The sequence below is a fragment of the Lepidothrix coronata genome, unplaced genomic scaffold, assembly GCF_001604755.1.
Source record: "Lepidothrix coronata isolate B3197 unplaced genomic scaffold, Lepidothrix_coronata-1.0 Scaffold107, whole genome shotgun sequence".
Lineage (NCBI taxonomy): Eukaryota > Metazoa > Chordata > Aves > Passeriformes > Pipridae > Lepidothrix > Lepidothrix coronata.
Genome location: NW_016690287.1, coordinates 3,355,907 through 3,377,712, shown reverse-complemented (window position 1 = coordinate 3,377,712; position 21,806 = coordinate 3,355,907). Strand labels below are relative to the sequence as shown.

Genomic DNA, 21,806 nt, shown 5'->3' with positions numbered 1-21,806 from the left:
GTGGAGGCGACTTCTGAGTCCGGCTGCGAACCTAACACCGCTGAGCAACGTGCCGCAGCCACAGGGCTTTTAAATCTATTTTAAACACCACCAGGGACGGCGCGCGGACTGTTTAAATGCTTGGAAACCCTCTCCATGAGGAATTTTTTTTTTTCCTGACGTCCCACCTGAACTTCCCCTTCAGGCCGTGTCCTCTCGTCCCGTCGCTGGTTCCCTGGGAGCAGAGCCCGTCCCGCACATGGCTACCCGCTACTGTCAGGGAGACGCCCGGAGCGATGAGATCTTCCCGGAGCGTCCTTTTTTCCCGGGAGCCACCTCCTTTTTCCCGCGTGACGTCACCGCGGGACGCGGGCGCGGGGCCATGACGTCACCGCGGCGCGCGCGGCGCCGCAGTGCGGGCAGCGGGAGCTGCGATCGCCTGGGATCCCGCCGGAGATCCCGCCTGGAATCCCGCCGGAGATCCCGCCTGGAATCCCGCCGGAGCCCGGCTCTGAGCTCAGCTGAGCTCACCTGAGCCAGCCTTGCCATGGTTCGCTTCGGGCTGACCGTCGTGCGGCAGTGAGTACCGACCGCCAGCCCCGCGTCTGTGGGCGCTCGGAGCAGCTCCCGCCGCCTGCGACGGGCAGGAGAGAACCCTTTAGTTTGTATGAAAGCTGAACCCCGGGTTTCTCCGTTAGAGTAAGGACTGCGTGGGCAGCAGGGCAGGGGGGGATTTTACTCCCTCTGCCCCGCTCTGGGGAGACCCCCCTGCAGTGCTGCCTCCAGCTCTGGGGGCCCAGCACAGCAAGGACATTGAGCTGTTGGAGCGAGTCCAGAGGAGGGACACCAGGGTGATCAGGGGGATGGAGCAGCTCTGCTGTGAGGAAAGGCTGAGAGAGTTGGGATTATCCAGCCTGGGGTGACCTAATTGTGGCCTTCCAGGACCTGAAGGGAGCCCACAAGGTAGATGGGGAGGTACTATTTCCAAGGGCCTGGAGTGCCAGGACAAGGGGGAATGGCTTCAAACTGACAGAGAGGAGGTTTAGATTGGATATTAGGAAGAAATGCTTTCCTGTGAGGGTTGAGAGGCCCTGGCACAGGTTGCCCAGAGAAGCTGTGGCTGCCCCATCCCTGGAAGTGTCCAAGGCCAGGTTGGATGGGGCTCTGAGCAACCTGGGCTAGTGGAAGGTGTCCCTGCCCATGGCAGGGGGGTTGGAACAAGATGATCTTTAAGATCCCTTCCAACCCAAACAATTCCGTGCTTCTGTGATTTAACACTTAATCAGTAAAACTGATTTTCCTTTCTCATTTTCCTCCTGTTAAGAGAAACTCTTCCCTTAAAGACCTGGCTCTTGCTGACGTGGTGCTGTGACCACAGTTAATTTTTACATCAGCTAGAAAACATGAGCCTGGATCAATTTGTTGAACTCGAAAAGTTCATGTGAGTTTCTTGCAGGCACTTTAGAAAGATGCCAGATCATTCACCAAAGGGATGGGAGCTCATTTTAGAGGTACTGGCCTTCTGTGAACAGTTACGTGTTTGAGGCTCATCTTGAGGTCCAGCTGGCCAACACATGCCTTTCATAACAGGGCTCCAGAATCTTCCACCAACTTTATCCTCTCCAGCATGGAGGTGTAGTTGTTATAGATAAATTATGCTGCATTGTTGATAAATCTAAGTAGTTACTTCATTTCCTTTTATTCCATGGGAGTTTGTCTTAAAAATATTGATAGCATGGTTGGGGCTGACTGGTTGAAAATGGATTTTTGTTGTTGTAAAGCCTTTAGGTGCATCCTTTTGAAAAGAATCTGTGCTGTATTCTGTTTTTCACATTCAGGCTCTGCTGTCTCTTGGTGTCCAACATAAGAACATTTTTGAAAATTCAGTAAACCGATTATGGGTTAATTTTTTTGTTGTTGTTTATAATCTCTTTCAGTGGAGAAACAAGATACAACAAAGACAAGATACTACAAGGTTAGTATCAGTTATTCTGCTGGAAAATCGTGGTGAAGCCCTGTAACCAACTGCTCAGCTGTTAAGTATTACTACAGAATAATATTGCAAAAAGATTGTTTAAATGCTTGAATTGTTCTATCTCAGCTCCTTCCAGGAAGGCAGTCTTTATTAGATACATTTAAAACTAGACTTCACCTTAGTGGCTGCTGACTTGGACACCCAGAACTGAAAACACACACTGGGCTGCTTGGATGTCTGTTGTAGGAAAATCAGGGCATCACTACAAGGAACCTGCTGGGGTTGTACTCTGAATAAATGAACTTTATACAATGCTACATGTTGTGAGGAAAAGCTCATGCTCCTAGATTTTCTTACCTCTGTTTTCCACCTCTGTGACATTGCTGTTTACAGATCTGGCAACAGGGCTTTGTGCTCATAGTAAAATGAATAAAGAATATTTCCCTGCCTTACTTTCTTGGAAGTACCAATGATGTATTTTAAATTCCAAGCTCTCTGGGTCAAATGATGTGCAGTGGGTTTCTCTCCCCTCTCCAGCATAGCAAGTGAAGGTAGCCTTGTGTTTTTGAGAGGTCTGAGGCCTATACCAGCATGGTTTTAAGTTTAAATTTTTCAGAGGTATAGATTAATATAAATATCATTGATAGTGATCCTTCTGTGTTCCTATCCTGTACTACTTTGTTTTGGTAAAATTGTGTGACTGAGTTTAGGGAAGACCAGAAGAGCAGTAACTTTTCTCAATGCTTGGCTTTACTGAAGGGGAAGGGTTTTATTATGACTGAGCAGACTCTTTATTGTCATACTTGCTCAGCTGCTCGATGATCTAAAATTTGCATGTCTTAATGTTGATGGGTTTTTATTTTGCAGGTCAAGGAGTGGATGAGCCACTCTCTGCAACTGGTTTCAGACAAGCAGATGCTGCTGGTGTATTTCTCAGTAATGTGAAGTTTACTCATGTCTTTTCAAGTGACCTCCTTCGAGCAAAGCAGGTGAGTGCTTCTTGGGGCAGCAATTAGCTGCAAAATTCAGCATTTATTTGCGATTGATGATGCAAAAATAATGCAGGGAGAGCCAAAAGCTGTTTTGATGGACCCGCCACTGCAATTTGAGTTGTGTAGAACTGCAGGAAGCCTCTGTGGGTAGGGAAATTTTGTTGAGAACAGCTCAGTTGGGAATCAGTAAAGGCCAGCTCATTTTGCAGGATTTCATGCACTGTTGTGGCTGTGGATTTGTGGAAGAAATTCTGAGGAATCCAGGCCAATATAGGCAAGATCGAGTTTTGCCGTGAAGTCAGAGCAAGAATCATTAGATGTGCAGAGAGGTTGGATTTTGCCAGGAACGTCACACCTCTCACCTTGATGCATTATATGTTAAATAAAGAGGAAAAAAAATGTAAATTACTGAGTGGGATTACATGTGATTTTGTGTGCAAGATTATGAAATACTCAAAATTAGGGAATCGGAAGTTTTAAAGTCAGAGATCAGTTGTTCTAGAATGTATCTTCTGTGGAAGGCAGTGATTGTATTTTAAATCAATAATACTTTCTGATTTTCATAAAACTGTCTGGGCTATGTGCCTGCCTTAGGGGAATTGGGTTTGGATTTTTTTCCTTGCATTAGAGACAGCCTTTTCTGTGGAAAGCATTTGTACTCTCACAATGGAGAAGACAGACCTGAATTTTTCCTTTGCCTAAAGGACATGTGTTTTGCCATTTGTTTGACAAGCTATCCAGACTTGGTGAAAGCTTTTCCAGAGATGTATAAAGGTGCAGTTTCCATGTGGTTGGAATTCCCTTTCTTGGCAGCTGCAAATCTCTGAAGTGTCTTGTTATTAAGCTGTCACTTCATAGATCAAATATGAGAGGAATCTACAAATTCTGTTGAAAAAGAGGAAATTCCAGCATATAATCATACAATTAACTATGCTATTCATATATACAAGGAAGCAGACTCGACCCTATCTGAATTTTGATGTTATTCTGTGACAGAAATTTAAAGTTACAAGATAAAGCTTTTCCTAAGCAATGTGTTAAGTCAATCATAAAACCTTGTCAGTACAACAAGGCTGCTTCTTCTTTGCCAGAATCCAAGGAGCCTTTTCCAAGTGAGTTATTTGAACTTCAGTTTGGGTGTTTGCACAACACTACCAAGAGATATTACCAGTCCAAAGTTCCTGTGAGCCCAGTACAGCCTTCACACTTTGGTGCCTGTAGGAACTGGAGCAGGTTGGCCATCTTTTAGTTCCCAGTTTAAGAAAGGCAGGGAGCTGTCAGAGGGGATCCAGTGGAGGCCACAGAGATGATCAGGGGTCTGGAGTATCTCCCTGCAGGAGCTGGGCCTCATTAGTCTGGAGAAGAGAAGACAGAGAGGGGATCTCGTTAATGCACTTAAATATCTCCAAGACAGGAGCCAGGAGGGTGGTGCTGGGCTCTTTTCAGTGGTGCCCAGTGACAGGACGAGGAGCAATGGCCACAAACTAAAACACAGGTTCCACCTCAACGTGACAAAGAATTTCTTTCCATTGAGCACTGGAACAGGCTGCCCAGGGAGGTCGTGGAGTCTCCCTCTCTGGAGACATTCCAAACCCACCTGGACACATTCCTGTGTCACCTGCTCCAGGTGACCCTGCCTTGGCAGGAGAACTGGACTGGATGATCTCCAGAGGTCCCTTCCAGCCCTAATGATTCTGGGATTGGCTGTGGCAGCCAGGCAGGTGTCAGACAGATGCTTTTTGCAGTTGGATTAACTGAACAGTTTTTAGGAGCTGAGTCTGCCCCACGTAGTACATGTGAAGAATGTGTGGACACGATGGATTTGTGAGCAGTGTTACGCTCAAGATGGGGCTTTTATCCCAGTAAATCCTGCTGCCCACCTTTCATAGGTGCTAAGTGTTTCAACTCTTCTGGACTTTGAATTGTGAAGGAAAGTCCAGAAGCTTTTCCCAGTCTAGGCCATATGTCCAATTCTCACAAAATTCAGCTGGAAAACTTTTTATTTTGTTGATTTGGGTTGTTGGGCACTACTGATGTGATTCACCTTGGCTGTTGTGGTGTAACATGGTCTCTGTTCCATCCCATTGATGTGACTGTATATTCACTTTCTAGACTGCTGCTGCCATTCTAGGAAAGAATAAGTTTTGCAGAGATTTGGAAATCAAGTATGATGCAAGACTGCGAGAGAGAGTAAGTGCCAGAAGAATTTGTTTTAATATCAAATACTGAAGAATTTGAAAATGTAGCTTACTGCTGATTGGTATCTTGGCTTATTAAATCGTAGATTTAACAGTGGAGAGCATTATTTGCTGTGTTCTTAATCACTGAAAACTGAACTCTTCTGGTCAGGGGCAATGAATTGTTTGCAGAATTGTGAAGCAAAGCCAAAATTTAGTGATAAATGTTGCAACTGTGGTGCTTTAATGATTTAAATAAGGTAATATTTATTGTTTTAGGAGCAGCACATGACTGTAGCATTTCCTGTTTGAATCCTTTTTTTCTCTCAGAAATTCCAGCTCTTCCCCTGAGACCAGCAAGTTAAATGCCTCCCAAACTTCTTTAGTTGCTTTACCACCTGACTTTTTAGAAAAATATTATGGCTCATGATACCAGATTTTAGAAAGAATAATCTTACGTCTCTGTTACACTGGTTTATATGGTGTTTTTATGGATGTGTGGAAATGCCAGTACAGTGTCTGCAGGTCACTGGTTGTGAGTCACCACTAGGAGAACAGGTATTAAGTGAATTGCACAAAAAGAAGCAAAGTACTTTAAAAGAACACATGTCATTGACCCTCTTAAGAAAGTTTTGTTCTCTCATGCCTTGCTTTCATGATTTTTCTGGAAAAATCTTTAGGATTAGGATTTCATTTCCAGCAGCTTCAGAGCACTGATTTCTTCATATCTTTCTTAGTGTTCTTGGATTGCTGCTATTCTGCTTTAGAGAAGGGGATTGAGAGAGTAAATGTATTTCAGTATATTTAAATTCTGAAGACTGTAGTAATTTATATATTATATTCCATGATAATTATGTTAGTGGCAGTGAAGGATTAATCTGCAGAGATTTATCCTCTGCTGTGGAGATTTCAGAAGTCTGTAGAGAAAACATTTGTTTCTTACTTGTGAAAAATAGTTCCCCTTGGTGTTTGTGCAAATGAAAAGTAAATGGAGTCTATCCTCATGTGAACAGCTGTGCACAGAAGTGTTTGCAGTGTAACCTCAGTTACAAAGACACTTGAATTTTGTTAGCTAGGAGTGTCACTGGAGGAAACAATCTCAAGCTAAAGATCAGGCTGAAGGTCATGTTTTGAATGTCAGTGCTTTAAATGAGATGCTGCTCTTAATATATTTGTCTACCCAGCATATATATATATATATATATATATATATATATACATACACATATCTATAAAAATATATATTTTTATATATATATAAAAAATACATAGTTTTAGAAAAACTTTAAATAGCAAAAATAAAGATACCCCCTCCCCCCAAAATTGGAATAAAATATGAAAGGTGGTTAAACTTTCATGTCACATTGGAGAATTCAAGAAAACAAAGCTGTTTGCATTGGAAGGGGAACAGGAGACCTGACACATCTTGACAACCCCTCTTTTTGTACCTTATCCCTCACAGAAATATGGTGTTGCAGAAGGAAGGCCCTTGGCTGACCTCAAAGCTATGGCAAAGGATGCTGGAGAGCAATGTCCTTCATTCACCCCCTCTGGAGGAGAAACACTGGATGAAGTATGGTATTTATTTATTTATTTGTGCCTTCCTTTTCTAGGCCGTTTTATCAGTGCGATTGCAGCTTGTGCTACTTAGGAACTTACTGAGAGCTCAGCCCAACCAGAGGTAGTTGTTTTCTAAGCTAAAAACACTGCTTGGCCTTATAACAGTGGCTGCCAAGTAGGAAATCTCTTTGCAACTGAAATATTGATTTTGAGATTGACTCCTCATGACAGAGGAGGATTTGCGGGAGGATGGTGGCAATTACTCTCAGCCTGGGCTTTCAAGGGGAGTTTGTACAACATCCAGTAATTTGACACTGACTTCTGAGCCTTGTCTGTGATAAATATTTGTCTTTTAACTGAAGGAGTTGTAGCTCAGATTTCTGAAAGTCAGAACCTCTTGCTTTGTTCACAAGGATCTCTTATTTCTTCATGATCTCTTCATTCTTCACAATGGTCTCTTTGTTCTTCCCAATGTTCCCTCCTGGTCTTTCTCTTCAGGTGAGAGAACGTGCGAGGGACTTTTTTGAATTCCTGTGCCAGCTAGCTGTTGGGTTGGAACAGAAAGAGCCTGGTGGATCCAGCAGAAGCTCAGGAACACCTAAAGAACAGTTTGTTTTCCCTTGGACAAACCACTGCAGTGAAGGAGAACCGAGTTCTGAGGGCAGTGGATCCTCCAAAATGTTAGATGCCAATATACTGGTGGTGAGTCATGGAGCATACATGAGAAATTGGATTGGTTATTTTGTTTCAGATCTCAACTGTACTTTGCCAGCAAATTTAACCAAGTCCCAGTTGTCTTCTGTCAGTCCCAATACAGGAGTCAGTCATTTCGTTGTAAAACTTGAAAATGGGAACCTGTCAAAACCTGAAATCACGTGTGTTTGTCTTAACCAAGACTCTCACTTAGTGGATGTGGGAGCTGAATGTGTAGCTTCAAAAGTGTTTTAGCAGCCCCTGCAGGGAGGAGGTGGATTTAGATCATCATTTTGCTAAGCATGGGAAAAGTACCTGTAGTAATTACTGAGATGGACTGGAGTTACTGACACTAAACTGCAAGTGCTTACCATCCTAAAAAACCTCAAACTGCATGGTCCTAGTGCCCAGCATAAGTTTTCAGTAGCAAAATAAAACAAATATTCTTTCTGAACAGAAACATAACACTTCAGTCACTTACATATCTGCTCTTATAGCACATAATTTGAAAAACTCCTTTGCTTTACTCCATAATTATTTTTATGACCTCCATGTAAAAGAGTTGGGGAGGGGAGAGGAATGGTACCTCAAAGATGAGCTATACTGTATTCTTGTTTTATTACAAAATGCTATATTGTAATATCAAACATACATGTTGTCTTAAAATAAATTTTTGAATGCAATAGTATAACCTAAAAAAGGAGCATTGCCTAGTGGGAAAGGTTTGTTGCAGAGTCAGGGGATGTGGCTCTGGCACTAAACAGCTGGGAGACTCTGGGAAAATCTCCTTCCCATTTGTAAAGTGGAAATTCTGATACACCTACCTCGCTGGGAGTATTTCCTAAGAAATTGTTCAGGTTGTTGTCATCTCTGTTGAAGAGCACTGTACACAAACATAAAATATTTATTTTTAAGCTGCAAGCAGGAAGAGGAACCTTATGTGCACATAGTTGGAATAATGGTCTCTCTTCTAAAAAGGAACTTTATTCAATAGGGGGAGTTGTACCCAACTAAAATCCTTCTGTCAGTTCAGTCATACACTTGATTCTGTGAATATTTTTGCCTAGAATTAGGCAAATTTGATTGCTTGGCAATTTTTGATGTTAATACTGCATTCTTTCCCCTCTGGGATGTTTGTAGTGTTACTGTGTAAGCTTATCTGGTTTATGTTATTTATAATATCCATGTATTTTTCTTCATTTGCATATTTTAAGCCTGTTCAAAAAAAAAAATAAAAAATTAAAGATTCCTGAATAGAACTTCCATTTCATCTGTATTTCATGTGAGGTAAAAATCTTTCTTAATATTACTCTATGAATAATGAGTATGAGAAATGAACAGTTACTCTACAAAGCTTTGTTCAGATCACACAACTTCCTTTTTTTTTTTTTCTGCAAAACCCCAGGCCGGACTTTTACTGTGAAAAAGACTTCCAGGGCTGATGGTTCAGTGCTGTCCTGCCTCTTAACCTGGAAGCACTGATGTAAAAATGTTAAGGACATGCCTAAAATTGCTTGCGACTGTACAAAATTAACCGTTTGACTCAAGTTTTAATGTTTTATGATTTTTAAAAATAGTCAGTTCTCTGGGCTGTTTGTTCAACACTAACACTGCTGAAATGTAGGGGATGGAGTGGGAAGTGTTCAGTCCTGTGGTGACTGGAGGTGGGATTTTAGAGTTGTGTTCTCCAGAACCTGGAAATGAACATTAGGCTTTTTACCTGATTTTTACCTGTTTTTTGCCAAGCAGGGCTTGTTTATCCAGTAAATAACCATTAAACCCTCTGCTGCTGTATCTGGAAATTAGTCCATAGAGAGGAAAGTATATTTTTGACAGATGGTGTGGCTGCCCCATCCCTGGAAGTGTTGAAGACCAGGTTGGATGGGGCTCTGAGCAACCTGGGGTAGTGGAAGGTGTCCCTGCCCGTGGCAGGGGATTGGAATGAGATGATCTTTCAGGTCCCTTCTAAGCCAAACCATTCCATGATTCTAAAGTGGCTTATCTGATCTGTAAAAAATGGATATTTGTATTCTGGTGTCAGCAAGGTTGGTCTTTCAACCTCAAACACATATAATTTGAAGGACTGGGTGCCCTTAAGCTGGGTTGGAAAAATCCTTGGTAGCCAACCATTACTGACCACATCATTGACCCAAACAGTAAGTTTGTACTTGTGAAATTAAAAAGGACCTGTTTAAAATCAGAAGTACAGAGATAACAGTGGCAGCTTGAGGAACTACTCAAGACTGGTTTAAAAGTGTCCATAGCACTTTTTCCCACCTAAAGGAATTCCTTCTCAATGTACTGAAGGAAATAAGTTGTGTTCTCAGGAAGGAAAAAAGGGAATGTGGGGCTTTTGCAGAGGCTCATTGAGCTCCTTCCTAGAGGCATCTTCCTAGAGGGCTCCTGAATACTAAATGATGGTCACAGCCAAGGAAGGTAGAACAGTTCTAAGCATGACTTATAACAGACCTAATGGCAGAGGGTGGGACAGGAGTTCATTCTTACTTTGCTTGTCCCTGGCAGTGCCTGTTTATTTCAGGAAGGGCAGTTAAATAGCAGGAGGCTCTCCTGTCAGTGCTTTAAATAGCTTGAACTCTTCTGGAATTGCCATGTCCTGAATTTTGTCAGTCATTCCATTAATACTTCCTGGAGCCAGAGTAACTGAGTTGAAAATGTGCCTCCTTCGTCAGCTGAAAGATGACTGGAGATATAACACGTTTTTTCTCCCTAAGTCTGTAACTTCTGTCAAATATTTCAAAACACACTAGTGATTTATGTACTTCTCAGTTTAAAAGACTTCTTTTTCTCTCTTTCTTGCCTACTCTCAAGCAGGTAATTAACATTTTATTCTTGCTGCTGATGTAAATAACTCAGGAGAACATCTACCTTTTTAATGAATGCTTTGCCACTGCTTGGGTGATACTCTTCCCAGAGGGATTTTTGACTCTTCCTCTATAATACACTTTGCCTTCTTTAATGTGTTTCTAGGTGGTTAAAATTTAGACCCATGCTAAGAAATAGGACCATGTCTATAGGATTGTTTTCTTGAAGTTATTGTTACCAAATCCTTTCCTCTTTTGGTAACTCTTACACAGGGCAAGCAGATGGTAGGATGAAAAATACCACAAGGTGAAAACATTCAAGTTTTCTGAACAGCTCCTGTATTAATGAAGTAACATTTATTTTTCAGTGAAAAACTTCTGAGTCAGAATCTCCCAATTCAGACTTTGTAAAACACACTAAAATGGTGCAAACACAGGGAGTACAAGTAATCAAGTACAAACACAGGGAGTACAAGTAATCAAGTGTGTTCTGCAGTTGCCCTGTTGTATTTTTTCCTTATTTATCTGCACTTGACATTGTAGACTAGCCTAGATGATCTTATAGCCTGCCCTAATATAATTATTTCACCTTTGTTTTGTCAGATGTAAGGTTCTCTATGCATTAAAAAGTCACTAATTCTGGAAGCTTCTGAAGTTAATTCTAACCCCTGTTTTGTTTAGGTCTGTGTATAGTGCTGCTCTTTTCAAGTCTTTAAATTGACACTGAGACTAAATCTTTCTTCTTGCTTTTTTTAATCAAGTGGCTCTTGTGCATTTGTGCAGTAAATCCGTACAGTTTATTGGGATCATGGGAGAGTTGCAATGATAGATGCTTCTGTTAGGAATAGCAACAGAACATAAATATTTGAGGGATTACTCAGTAGTGGGCAATGGATGTTTTGTCCCTGTGATGTGCCAGTCTCTAATTAGCAGCAGAAGACAAGGCTTTAACTACAGGGTGGATTTTCAGCAGTAGCTGCCAAGCTGTGAGAGAGGCGGAGAAAGCAGATCAAGCTGTTAAACACACTACCAGGATCAGGAGAATTTTGGGTGATAAGAAAATGTTACATTCCTTTTGAACACCTTTCTAGGAAGTTAGTGCTGAAATAAATGTTAGAAACTTTTCAGCTTGCCTGTGTGACTGTAGTCATTTCTGGCAGAACTGATGTGTGCTTGAAAATTGGTTTTGAAACTGGTGAAAGTTAAAATAAAAGCTGTCTTGGCAGGTCTTTTCATCTGAACATCAGGAGAGAAAAAAAGGTGGCTGTGGAGATCACCAAAAACAAGAGGAAACTCAGCTCCTTTCTAAGCTGATGTTTTCTTTTGCTGAAGAGCCCAGTTGTATTCTGCTTCCAAAACAATAATGTTTCAAAAGGTAGGGGAGTTTTGGCCTCCTTTGATGGAGTTGTTCATGTTTAGCCGGTGCTTTATCAGACCAGGCTTAATTTGGAAAAGGTGACAGGAGAGAAAAAGAGCAGTTCAAAGCTCATGGCAGCTCATGTTCCTTAGTGTTGCTCCACCACCATCATCTCACAGGTCTAACCTCCAGCAGCCATCAGGGGAGTGCTTTGGCAGAGAGCTCTGGTACTATCACAGTTTCCTTCCTCTAAAATAAAGATATTTTCTTCATTCCCACAGTTCTCTGTTAGGGACTGTTTTCCAGACATAGCCCTGTCTTTGCAATAGGAGGAGTTTTGGAGGTTTTTTTTTTTTTCTTTTTTCCTTCAGAACAGAATTTAAATCAGATGCATTCTCTATCTAAGCTTTTGGCTGCCTCAGATCCACAGCCCACATGCCTGGACCTAAAATATGTCAGATTTCCCCCAGATGTGTCCCTCTTTTCAGGGCTTTGGCCGTGAGCCTGAGGTTTTTGGATATATGGTGATCCCAAGGCAAATGGCAGCTTCATGGGCACAGTGTGTGAGCTGCTTTTCCGACATCCATGGATATGGAGGGTCTGTGCATGCAGGGTATCCAGTGCTGTTCAGGAAGGTCTCCTGAGCTGAGATAGCTCTGCTGTCACTTGCAAACAGCTCTTGGATTCCTGGCATGCGGGGACCCTGTGGGACTATGGATGCCTCACCTGAATGCCAGAAGCTCCTGAGAGCACAATCAGAGGATATGGCACAGGAAGATACTGGCATAAAAACCACAAATCATGAGTAGGGTGTTACCAGTCACCACAGGAATGCACTTGAGGTCCAGGCAGAACCCCTTTGGATGTAATTCTTTCCTTGTGGTGTCCAGCTGGCTGATCCATCCATAGCTGAACAGAAGAGGGATGATGCAACAGACTTGACTGTAATAAATCCTGAATATATTTTGGAATATATCTTAAAAAGTTAATTTACTTAAAATTGAGGTAAAAAAAAAAGGTTTGATTTCAGAAGGACAAGAATCATAAAATTGGTTTAGTGATGTCAGGTATACTGAAGAATCACAGAAGTTTTATAACCACAGAATAGCAGAATGTCCTCAGTGGGAAGGGACCCACAAGGATCATGGAGGTCCAACTCCTGGCCCTGCACAGGACACCCCAACAATCCCACCATGTGCCTGAGGGTGTTGTCCAAACACTCCTTGAGCTCTGTCAGCCTCGGTGCTTTGCCCACTGCCCTGGGGAGCCTGTTCAGTGCCCAACCACCCTCTGGGAGAAGAACCTTTTCCTAATATCCAACCTAAACCTCCCCTGACACAGCTCCAGCCATTCCCTTGGGTCTGTCACTGGTCACCACAGAGCAGAGATCAGTGCTTCCCCTCCTCTTCCCTTTTAAAGCCAAGAATTTAGTATGCTCGTGTCAGATGAAATCACTAATCTTTATCCCAGAATAAAGCACATCTAAAATTACACATCTGTAAGCAAGTATTTTAAACAGACCTGTCCAACTGGATGTGGAACCATATAACTAGAGAATGGGAAATAAAGTAACTTTTATTTGAGAAGAGAGGACAAAGCAATCTTACAGGACTGTCAGTTTGACCTTAATAACACTCAGGGCTGAATAAATTCTGAAGGAGAATGTCATTACAGACAGGAGGGGTAAATGAAACCTGGAATAAAATTGAGTTTTTACCGTAAGTAGTTCAGACTTACGTGAGTGGTTCTTTGATGAAATAACTGATGTATGGGCAAGGGAAAAATGATGGTGAATTTTAATTCAACATTTGACACGATGCCACAAGCTTAACTGGAAAAGGTAAATGTTACTTAGGAGATAAAAGAAGGTGAAGTAGGTATGCAAGCAGTTATTGGGCACAGGAGTAAGTAGTAATGTCCAAGATGAAGCACTGAGCTTGAGTAAAATCAGTATTTAAGTTCCTCATGGGGTTATTTTTTTGTAATGACTTTGAATAAAATTTAGGAAATGTGGAAATGTTCATGAGAAAGCATCGTCAATAAGTGTGTGGGGCAGAATAACATGTCGAGGAGGAAATGGTGAATTTGAGGAGTGAAATCAAAGACATGTCTTGAAATTCCCTATTGCCAGCTCAGGCTCTTCAATCCCAATGACAAGAATTCCCCCTATGAGCTGGAAAAAAATTGTTGAAACAACAAAAGAGGAGAATAACTTGGGGTAATGTTGACCTCCTTCCTAAGCTTGTTCCTTACCCTGAACGCTGACAGGCAGGAGTGAAGTTCACTTTTGGGCACACAAATGGTACAAGCCCTGTATCTCATTTAAATGGTCAGAGTAGGGCTGAAGAAGGGCAGACCTACTTAATAAAGCACCAAAATAGTCATAGAAATGGAAGCTAAATTTAGTTGACTTGCCAGTCTTGCTACTTCCTGAGTCTTCTCTGAATCACAGACTGGGTCAGGTTGGAAGGGACCACGGTGGGTCATCTGGTCCCACCTCCCTGCTCCAACAGGGTCATCCCGATGCACATGGCACAGGATTGCATCCAGGTGGTTCTGGAATATCTCCAGTGAGGGAGACTCCACACCCTCTCTGGGCAATCTGTTCAGTGCTCAATCACTGCACAGCAAAGAAGTTCTTCCTCATGTCCAGCTGGAACTTCCTGGGCATCAGTTCCTGCCTGTGGCCTCTTGTGCCATTGCTGGGCACCCCCGAGCAGAGCCTGGTCCATCCTCTGCCCCCTCCCTTCAGATACTTTTAATTTACCAAGTATCTTTTACCCTAAGATCTTGGAGCCAGGTTCACAAATATTTCCTAATGGGACTGAACTGCCAGACCAGTGGTTTTCCACTGCTTTTGCATTGCAGAATTCCCAGTAGACAATCCCTCATGGTCAGTCTAGACCTACTAAGACATTGTTTTTCTCATCATCTTTCACAAAACCTTTATACTTGTGGTCCCTGAAACACCCAGGAAGCTGCAACCTGTGAGGCTGGAACTCATGGGATAGGGGGACACAAAAATTTTCGGACATACCTGCTACTCAAATCCTTCTGGAATGGGGGATTTAGACAGACAATGCAGAATCCACCATTTGGAGAAAATGAAAAGTTTATTGGTGCTTTTATTAAAGGAAATAATCTCTATTATACATTATTATAAATATTTATAAATATTCTGTGGGATTTAAGACCCACACAAATAAATAAATAAATATTGCAACATAAATAATAATGCTTTCTTACCAGCTGGTGATTGCCAGCATTTCCATTGAAGAATTAATTCTTTTGATATTTTGATACAGTTGTCTATAGCTACAAATACATTTTTTTAATGCAAAATCCACTGTGTATTCAGTCTTAGCTTAGGCACTAAATCCCCTGGCTACTAAGAGAGTGAGCAACCTGCTTACTTTGTTCTAATGTATGGATATAGAGATGGTGTAGAGAATAAACCCCACATTTCTCATCAAAGTTTGATATGGACAGAGATTCAAATTGTTGTAGGTCCATTGTCTTGGAGTCCCAGAGAGCCTGTGGAGCTTCCAACAATTTATGCAAAAGGCAAACTTTGCTGTTGTACTTGAAGGCCAGAGTTTTCAAGGAGCAAAAGCCAAGAACAGAAATCAAGTAAAGTTATTAAATAAAATCACACCTCTGCACTGTACAACAGACAGCAAGGTAAAAAGTCTTGCTGCATTTTGAATAAGCAAGAAAAACTCTCCACCCACCTGCAATTCTCCTGAATTCCTTAGAATCACTCATTTCATTCAGAAATTAATCAAAACCATGATGAGACAGAACTCTTGGTCTAATCTTAATCATTTGGCTCGTCCTCTGCTCCCTAGAATTTACATGAATTAGGAATCACTCTAGATAGGAAAACTATTGTAAGAGTAGTATCAGGACCTGTGACTTTTCTAACACGAGTTGAATGTTATAGATAAAGAGATATCATGTATTTATACATATATAGGGAGGGAAAAAGAGATTATTTAAATGCTGTTAGCAGGACAGACCCTGTGCTAAATCCAGAAAAATTCCAATGAACACAGGAAACATGGAGGGCCTTATTTTGATTTTGTTGCACTGATGTAAATCCAGTGAATTGATTTCTGCAGAGTTGCACCACAAATAACTTTCAAAGTAAATTTATCCATAACATAAATCAATCCAGGGAAAAAGTTCTGTAAATGAGAGATCTCTTGATTAATGGTAATTTCACTCTTACAAATATAAAGCATCTAGTATCTGCTCAGAACTGAATAGAAACATGGATACTAATTAGATGCTCCTTTCTAAATACATACCTAATTTTCACTCATTAGATGAGAGTCTTCATTATAGTGAAACTGTTAACAGTTTGACACTTACAAGGCATAAATTTTTGGATTCTTTTTCCCCCTGTGTAGTTCAGCAGTATGCAAAACAAACCATCTTGACACACACTATTGATTATTAGTAATCCTAGTACTTCTCTCTAGGTTGGAAAGATGCAAAACTAACGATCTTTACATTATTTTTCCACATCGTGATGCCAGAATTCAGTGAATGTAGAACTGTGACAGAGAAGCACTTGACAGACAGTGAGACTCTTCTCTTTTTTTCTCAAACCCCAGCTTTGATTCAGAAAGTGTCCAGAATTGCTCTGTTTACACAAGACCGTTTAATCCTGTCCTGTCCTTCTGTCACTTACTAGTTTTCCACATGTGGTGCTCTTATAACAGCAGAGTGGTCATTTTTTGACTCATAGGGGCATGAAAAGAGACTGAAGCTCCAACTTAAAAGCTAAAAACATAGAATGGTTGGGTTGGAGAGGACCTTAAAGATCATCTTGTTCCAACCCCCTGCCATGGGCAGGGACACCTTCCACTAGCCCAGGTTGCTCAGAGCCCCATCCAACCTGCCCTTCAACACTTCCAGGGATGGGGCAGCCACAGTTTTTCTGGGCAACCTGTGCCAGGGCCCCACCAACCTCCCAGGGAAGAATTTCTTCCTAATATCCAATCTAAACCTCCTCTCTGTCAGTTTGGAGCCATTCCTCCTTGTCCTGTCACTACAGGTCTTGATAAAGAACTTACTCAGAAGGAAAATCCTTCTCTGGCTTCCTTGTAGGCCCCTTCAGATAATGTATATATTACATATATAGTAGTTTTTATATAATAATATAACACACTGCCAGAGAGTTTGTCTGCTGTGTTTGAACACTCAGGGACAGTGCAATAAGAGGATTCCCTGTCCCTGTTGGAATGTCAGATGTTCCAGGTCTCTTCCCAGTTACATCAGGAACATAATATCAGTTCATTCAAGGGATTTCTTTTTTCTTCATTGATGGAAAGTTAAGGTGATTAGGATCCTAAAAGGTTTGATTTCTATTATTCTTTTAAAAAATATATCTTTTCAGTCCACAGAGCTCTGGCTGGAAAAGGTCAACTTGCTTTGTCAGTAATGTGTCATCTCTAAGTACAAAATTTGAAATATAAGGAATTTTTCCCAATGTTTCCCATTGGACATTCAGACTGAGAGTGTGTCAGACAGTTCCCTTTGCCTCTGTCCTCACTTTGCAGGCTCCGGGGTCACAGTTATCTGGTGATGTAGAACCGGGGGCTTGGGTACCTCCGAGCATCCATCATGGCATGGGGGTCATCGGGGTTCACCACGTCGTTCTGGTTGATCCTCACGGGTTCCCTGGGCACGTGGGAGAAGTCTGCTTCCTGTTGCAGGGGAGAGCCAAGCCCAGAGGTCTTCCTCTGCGGGACCAGGACCTGGTGAGGATCCGTCGGATCCATGTCTGCACTCCTGGTGTTCCTGTGGGGCTTGGGGGTGTTGAAGCGGAACAACGGGATTTCGTTTCTCCTGGATAAAAACTGGGAGTATGGTGGCGGGTTCGTGCCAGGGAAAAAAGCTTGCTTAACTCTGCCTAAGCTCACCAGGAAGTTGTGTTTGGGAGATTGGTACACGTCGTATCCGTTCTCCAGCGTCCTGTGGTTGAACACACAGTCCTCTTGGCTGAAGTAATGCTGAGGGGAAAAAACGTGACACCTGTGAGCAGAGGGGTTTGGCACAAATAAAAGAGGGAAAGAGGGATGAGATCTTGCTTTCTAATCTCCCAGGTCTGTAACTGAGACAACTCAGTAGATCTGAGATATATGCCCATGTTTTCAGCAGAGGTATTTTAATAATAACATTGTTTTCTTTCGGAAGGGTCCCACCCGGTGGCTCTATGCTACATCAGGAATTCTGATTGGTCCATCACTGCATCTCATTTTGCCCTCATTTACCCAAGCAGGATCTCAGATGATTTTAGTCAGCTCTACAACTCAGTACAATCAAAGAGGAAAGGAAAGTATTACCTAAGTGGCACATCCTCTCTTAAATCTGCACCTATACAGGTTTTCCCCGCCTGGGCAGCACAGCAGCAGGCTGCACCTGCCCTTCAGCCTTGAGGTTTAGCAGAGGTCACTCACCGAGCCAAATATGTTTCCTTTCATGTCCATGCATAGGTAACGTCCACTCTTCACCCCTGTGATTATTACTGAGCCAGCACCCTCAGACTTGATCATAAGGGCACCTGTTTAGAAGAATGAAGATGTCAAATCCAAGATCCAGTTTGACCCTGCACCACTGCCTTACAGATCCACAGGTGCTCTGGCTGGAAGTGCCCTGTGGGAGTCCAAACCAACCTCCCACATGACCTGGGGTGTTGTCCACCCTAGATCAGGTCAGCTGTGGCTTTGGAAAGCTCCCAGGATGGAGACCACCTCTCCAGGTGCCCTGTTCCAATGTTGTGCTAACTAACCTCCCAAAGACAACTTTTCTCTCTGAAGTCCTAGATCACAGTCTGGGGACACTGCCCTTAGTTCTGTCCTTGGCAGTTTGTCTCCCCCATCTCTGTGACTGCCCTGTGGTGTTTTCGCTGGTGTGCCCAACAATGGCACAGGAGGCCACGGGCAGGAACTGATGCCCAGGAAGTTCCACCTGAACATGAGAAAGAACTTCTTTGCTGTGCAGTGACCGAGCACTGAACAGATTCCCCAGAGAGGGTGTGGAGTCTCCCTCACTGGAGACATTCCAGAACTGTCTGGGCACAATCCTGTGCCATGTGCTCTGGGATGACCCTGTTGGAGCAGGGAGGTGGGACCAGATGACCCACTGTGGTCCCTTCCAAACTTACTGGGGGTTTTTGCCACCCCAGGGCAGAACTTTGCAGAACTTCCCTCCTGCCTAGTGTCTCGGTGGTGCTGTGGTGACCTGGCAGCAGTTCAGTCACCCTCCCTTTCATAACCTCTTCTGTTGTCTGATTTCCACCCTTCCTGCTCCATCATTCCAAATCTTGGTGCACTTGTTTCATGGCAGATATGAGAAAACATGACAATTTCCTGCCTGTTCTCTAAAATCCCACACTGGTTCTTGACTAACATACCTAAAATGAGTTTTATAAAATCTTTAAATATGCAGGAAGAATAACAAGACAGTGCAAGTGTTCCTGCAAGTGTTTCCTTAGCAATTCCTTAAAAAAATAGAACATGATCCTTTTTTCTCCTTGAATAAATTATAACTTTATCCTTATATGTGCTGCAAATATATTATGCAAAAACACTGTTCTGTGTGCTTTGATTTTTAATTGAGTGTGTAAAGAAGATGCTATAATAAGAAGAATAACTTAACTTTATGTTGCCTACCTACTTGTGATTTGAGTGCTGCTAAGACAGAAGTACTTTTGAAATGCTATAAAAGAACACCAAGTCTTAAAAACCCCACCATTTTTCTAGTAACTAAAGAGTTTGGGTCAAGTATTTAGCAAAGGAAGAAATTTAGTAAACTATTCTATGTTTAAATAGAATAATAAAATAAGCAATAAGCATATAATAAAATACACAGTAAGTATTTAATAAAATAAACTGTGAGGTCACAATTTGAGAACCTTTTAGTTATACTAGAGAATAGTTATTTCTCATGAACCCCAAAGGCTTAGCACTTCTTTTATGGCCTTTCCTAGTTTTCCCCTTTTTAACTGACCTCTGTATACCCATGTTCTATCCACATCCAAAGTTAGTTTTGTAGTTATCAGCCTTGTACCCCAAACCACAGATTTTATAGCTGCTATTAGTTTTCCAGCACTGGTGTGGTGAGTTCCTTCAGTGCAGTTCCTTTGGGAATACTGTCACCGCAATGGGAAGCAGCTGTTTGGGGAATGTCATCCCCAGCCTCTGATAGGAACTCCCACAAGAAGCTGTGGGTAAAATCATGAAGTGAAGGATATTTCAGGTAGTTTTTGCTTGCAGACGAAGCAAAGGACTTTAATGAAATTCCCCATCCACTACATTTCTTCGGAGTGATTTTATTTTTTAAAGAAAAGGAGGATTATAATTATGCTTGTTTTCCATCCCATACCCATGCTTGTCTGCCTGCCTAAGGAGAAGAGGGGATTTTTTATGGGTAGTGAGAAACTAAAACTGTTGTCCTCCCTCCCCTGCTCCCATGAAGGCTGAGGATCCATAGGAAGCTACTCACTGTAGATGGTTTGGTGAGGGGCACCATCAATGTAGCCGTCGGCATTGATTTGGAGGTGGAAGCTGTTCCTCTCCGTGTCCGTGTAGAGGTGCATTAGGCAATCTCCATTCCCCCAGCTGGGATTCAGCAGTGGAGAGGAGTTGGGGAAAGCAAAGGTAGCCTTCAGGCTGCAGAGTACCAGGAGCAGGGAGCTGCAGGGTGCCATGGAGCACCTTTCCATGGTCGGTCGGGATCTGCAGCTGGATTCGCCTCCACGCTCCTTGCTCGCCCTTGTGCTGGAGTGTGGATCCTCAGATAGGTTCCCTTCTTCTCTGCAGAGGCTTATAAAGGGCAGCAAAATGACATCACACAGGAAAACCTTCTCCACATCCTTGATTTTTGGCAAAGCAACATTTTAAGTGTCCCGAAACCTCAAGGGAAGGATCTCTGGCTAAGGTGTGGGGGGGAAAAAATGTAAGGTTACTAAAGACAGCTCACAAAAGCTAATCATATGTTCAAATGTTATCTACAACCCTGTGACATCTGAAAGCTTCCCACGCCCCTACTGTTGGATCCAGGAAGGGCAATCCACTGCACTTGAACTGAAGGGAATGACCCTTCGGACCTGAATTATCTTTCTTTTTTTGCAGGCATGTTTATTCAGATTCCCACCTCCCCTCGGAGTTTCCAAACTGCATTCTGATCTAGCAAACACATTGAATAGAGCTGAAATTTTGTTGCAAATATATGAAAAGCTTGTATTAGGTTGCCCTGGGCCTGATCCCTCCTTAATTATGGTGTAAATTCCACACCAAGCCTGTTGGGATGATATTTGTGTCACTGCATTTAAGCAAAGGGAACTTGATATGAGTACACAACCCACTTCAAATAAACTTTTATTCCCTTTTATATCTCCTGTTTCGTTTTGAGCCACCTAAATATCTGAAGTTGGCCAAACAGCTGAAAATTATGTGTAAAACACTTAAAAACTGGGTGTTTGTTCCTGCATTGCACATCTTGCTGGCAGTTTTACAGTCATACAGGTTTGCTTGGGCAGTAGTTATGGGGTCTGAATCAAACCTGAAATCACTCATATCGGCACATTTTTAGTATTCCAGGTACAACAGGCAAGCTTGGAGGAGCTACAAAGAATATCCTGAGTTGGAAGGGACCAAGCTAAAAAGTAATAAGCAGATAGTGGTGTAAAAAATGTTCCAAGACACAAGCCCTGCTTCTCAATTGTCCTGCCAATGATCTGTGTCTTTAGAAACAAATCTGCTTTAAAAACAAACGTGGTTCTATTTATTGTATGAAAATGCTGTGCTAATGGGACACTGTATACAGGGGAATCATAGGAATAACAGGTTCTATAACGAGACTGTGTTAAGATTCCTTTCAAAAATTAATATAAAACCGAGGAGCACCAAACAATAAATGAATAATTTTCTTTGATGAAACCCAAGGATTTTAATTGTAGCAGTGTTAGTTTTGGTTACAGTCTCTAGTTGGACACAGCATGAAAAACCCTGAGTTTCATTAACAAGCTGTGGAGCGGTGCCATCAGCACATAATGGATTGATAATATTAGTGGATTGATACAACCGTAACCCAGTGCAAAAGTGAATCTCTTTTTTTTTTTTTCAATTGTTTAAAATTAGCAAAAGCCTGCCAAATCCTTCTGCCACACCTGTGTAAATCCAGAGGCTTGCATCAGTGTATATTCACCTGTGTAAATGACAGCACTTTTTAGCCAAAGTG

The 21,806-nt window shown here is 42.2% G+C and overlaps 2 protein-coding genes across 3 annotated transcripts in view; one reads left to right on the top strand and one right to left on the bottom strand.

Annotated features, from left to right (window-relative positions):
• Nucleotides 1–384: 384 nt before the first annotated feature.
• TIGAR (TP53 induced glycolysis regulatory phosphatase) overlaps nt 385–21,806 on the top strand; it is a 39,405-nt gene continuing 17,983 nt past the window's right edge. The window contains exons 1-6 of one of the 2 annotated variants that reach the window (XM_017823964.1): nt 385–558; nt 1,917–1,954; nt 2,822–2,943; nt 5,059–5,136; nt 6,586–6,696; nt 7,182–7,385. In XM_017823964.1, the coding sequence (XP_017679453.1) occupies nt 527–558; nt 1,917–1,954; nt 2,822–2,943; nt 5,059–5,136; nt 6,586–6,696; nt 7,182–7,385 (585 nt within the window). In that variant the 5' untranslated portion in view covers nt 385–526. Of the gene's footprint in view, nt 559–1,916; nt 1,955–2,821; nt 2,944–5,058; nt 5,137–6,585; nt 6,697–7,181; nt 8,278–21,806 lie in introns of those variants that run through there. The other variant, XM_017823963.1, reaches the window with a different exon arrangement.
• FGF23 (fibroblast growth factor 23) lies at nt 16,532–20,642 on the bottom strand. Its single transcript, XM_017823965.1, has 3 exons — nt 20,070–20,642; nt 18,023–18,126; nt 16,532–17,575 (listed from the first exon to the last, which is right to left on the bottom strand). Exons 1-3 carry the CDS (start codon nt 20,287–20,289, stop codon nt 17,138–17,140), a joined length of 762 nt encoding a protein of 253 aa, XP_017679454.1. The 5' UTR covers nt 20,290–20,642; the 3' UTR covers nt 16,532–17,137.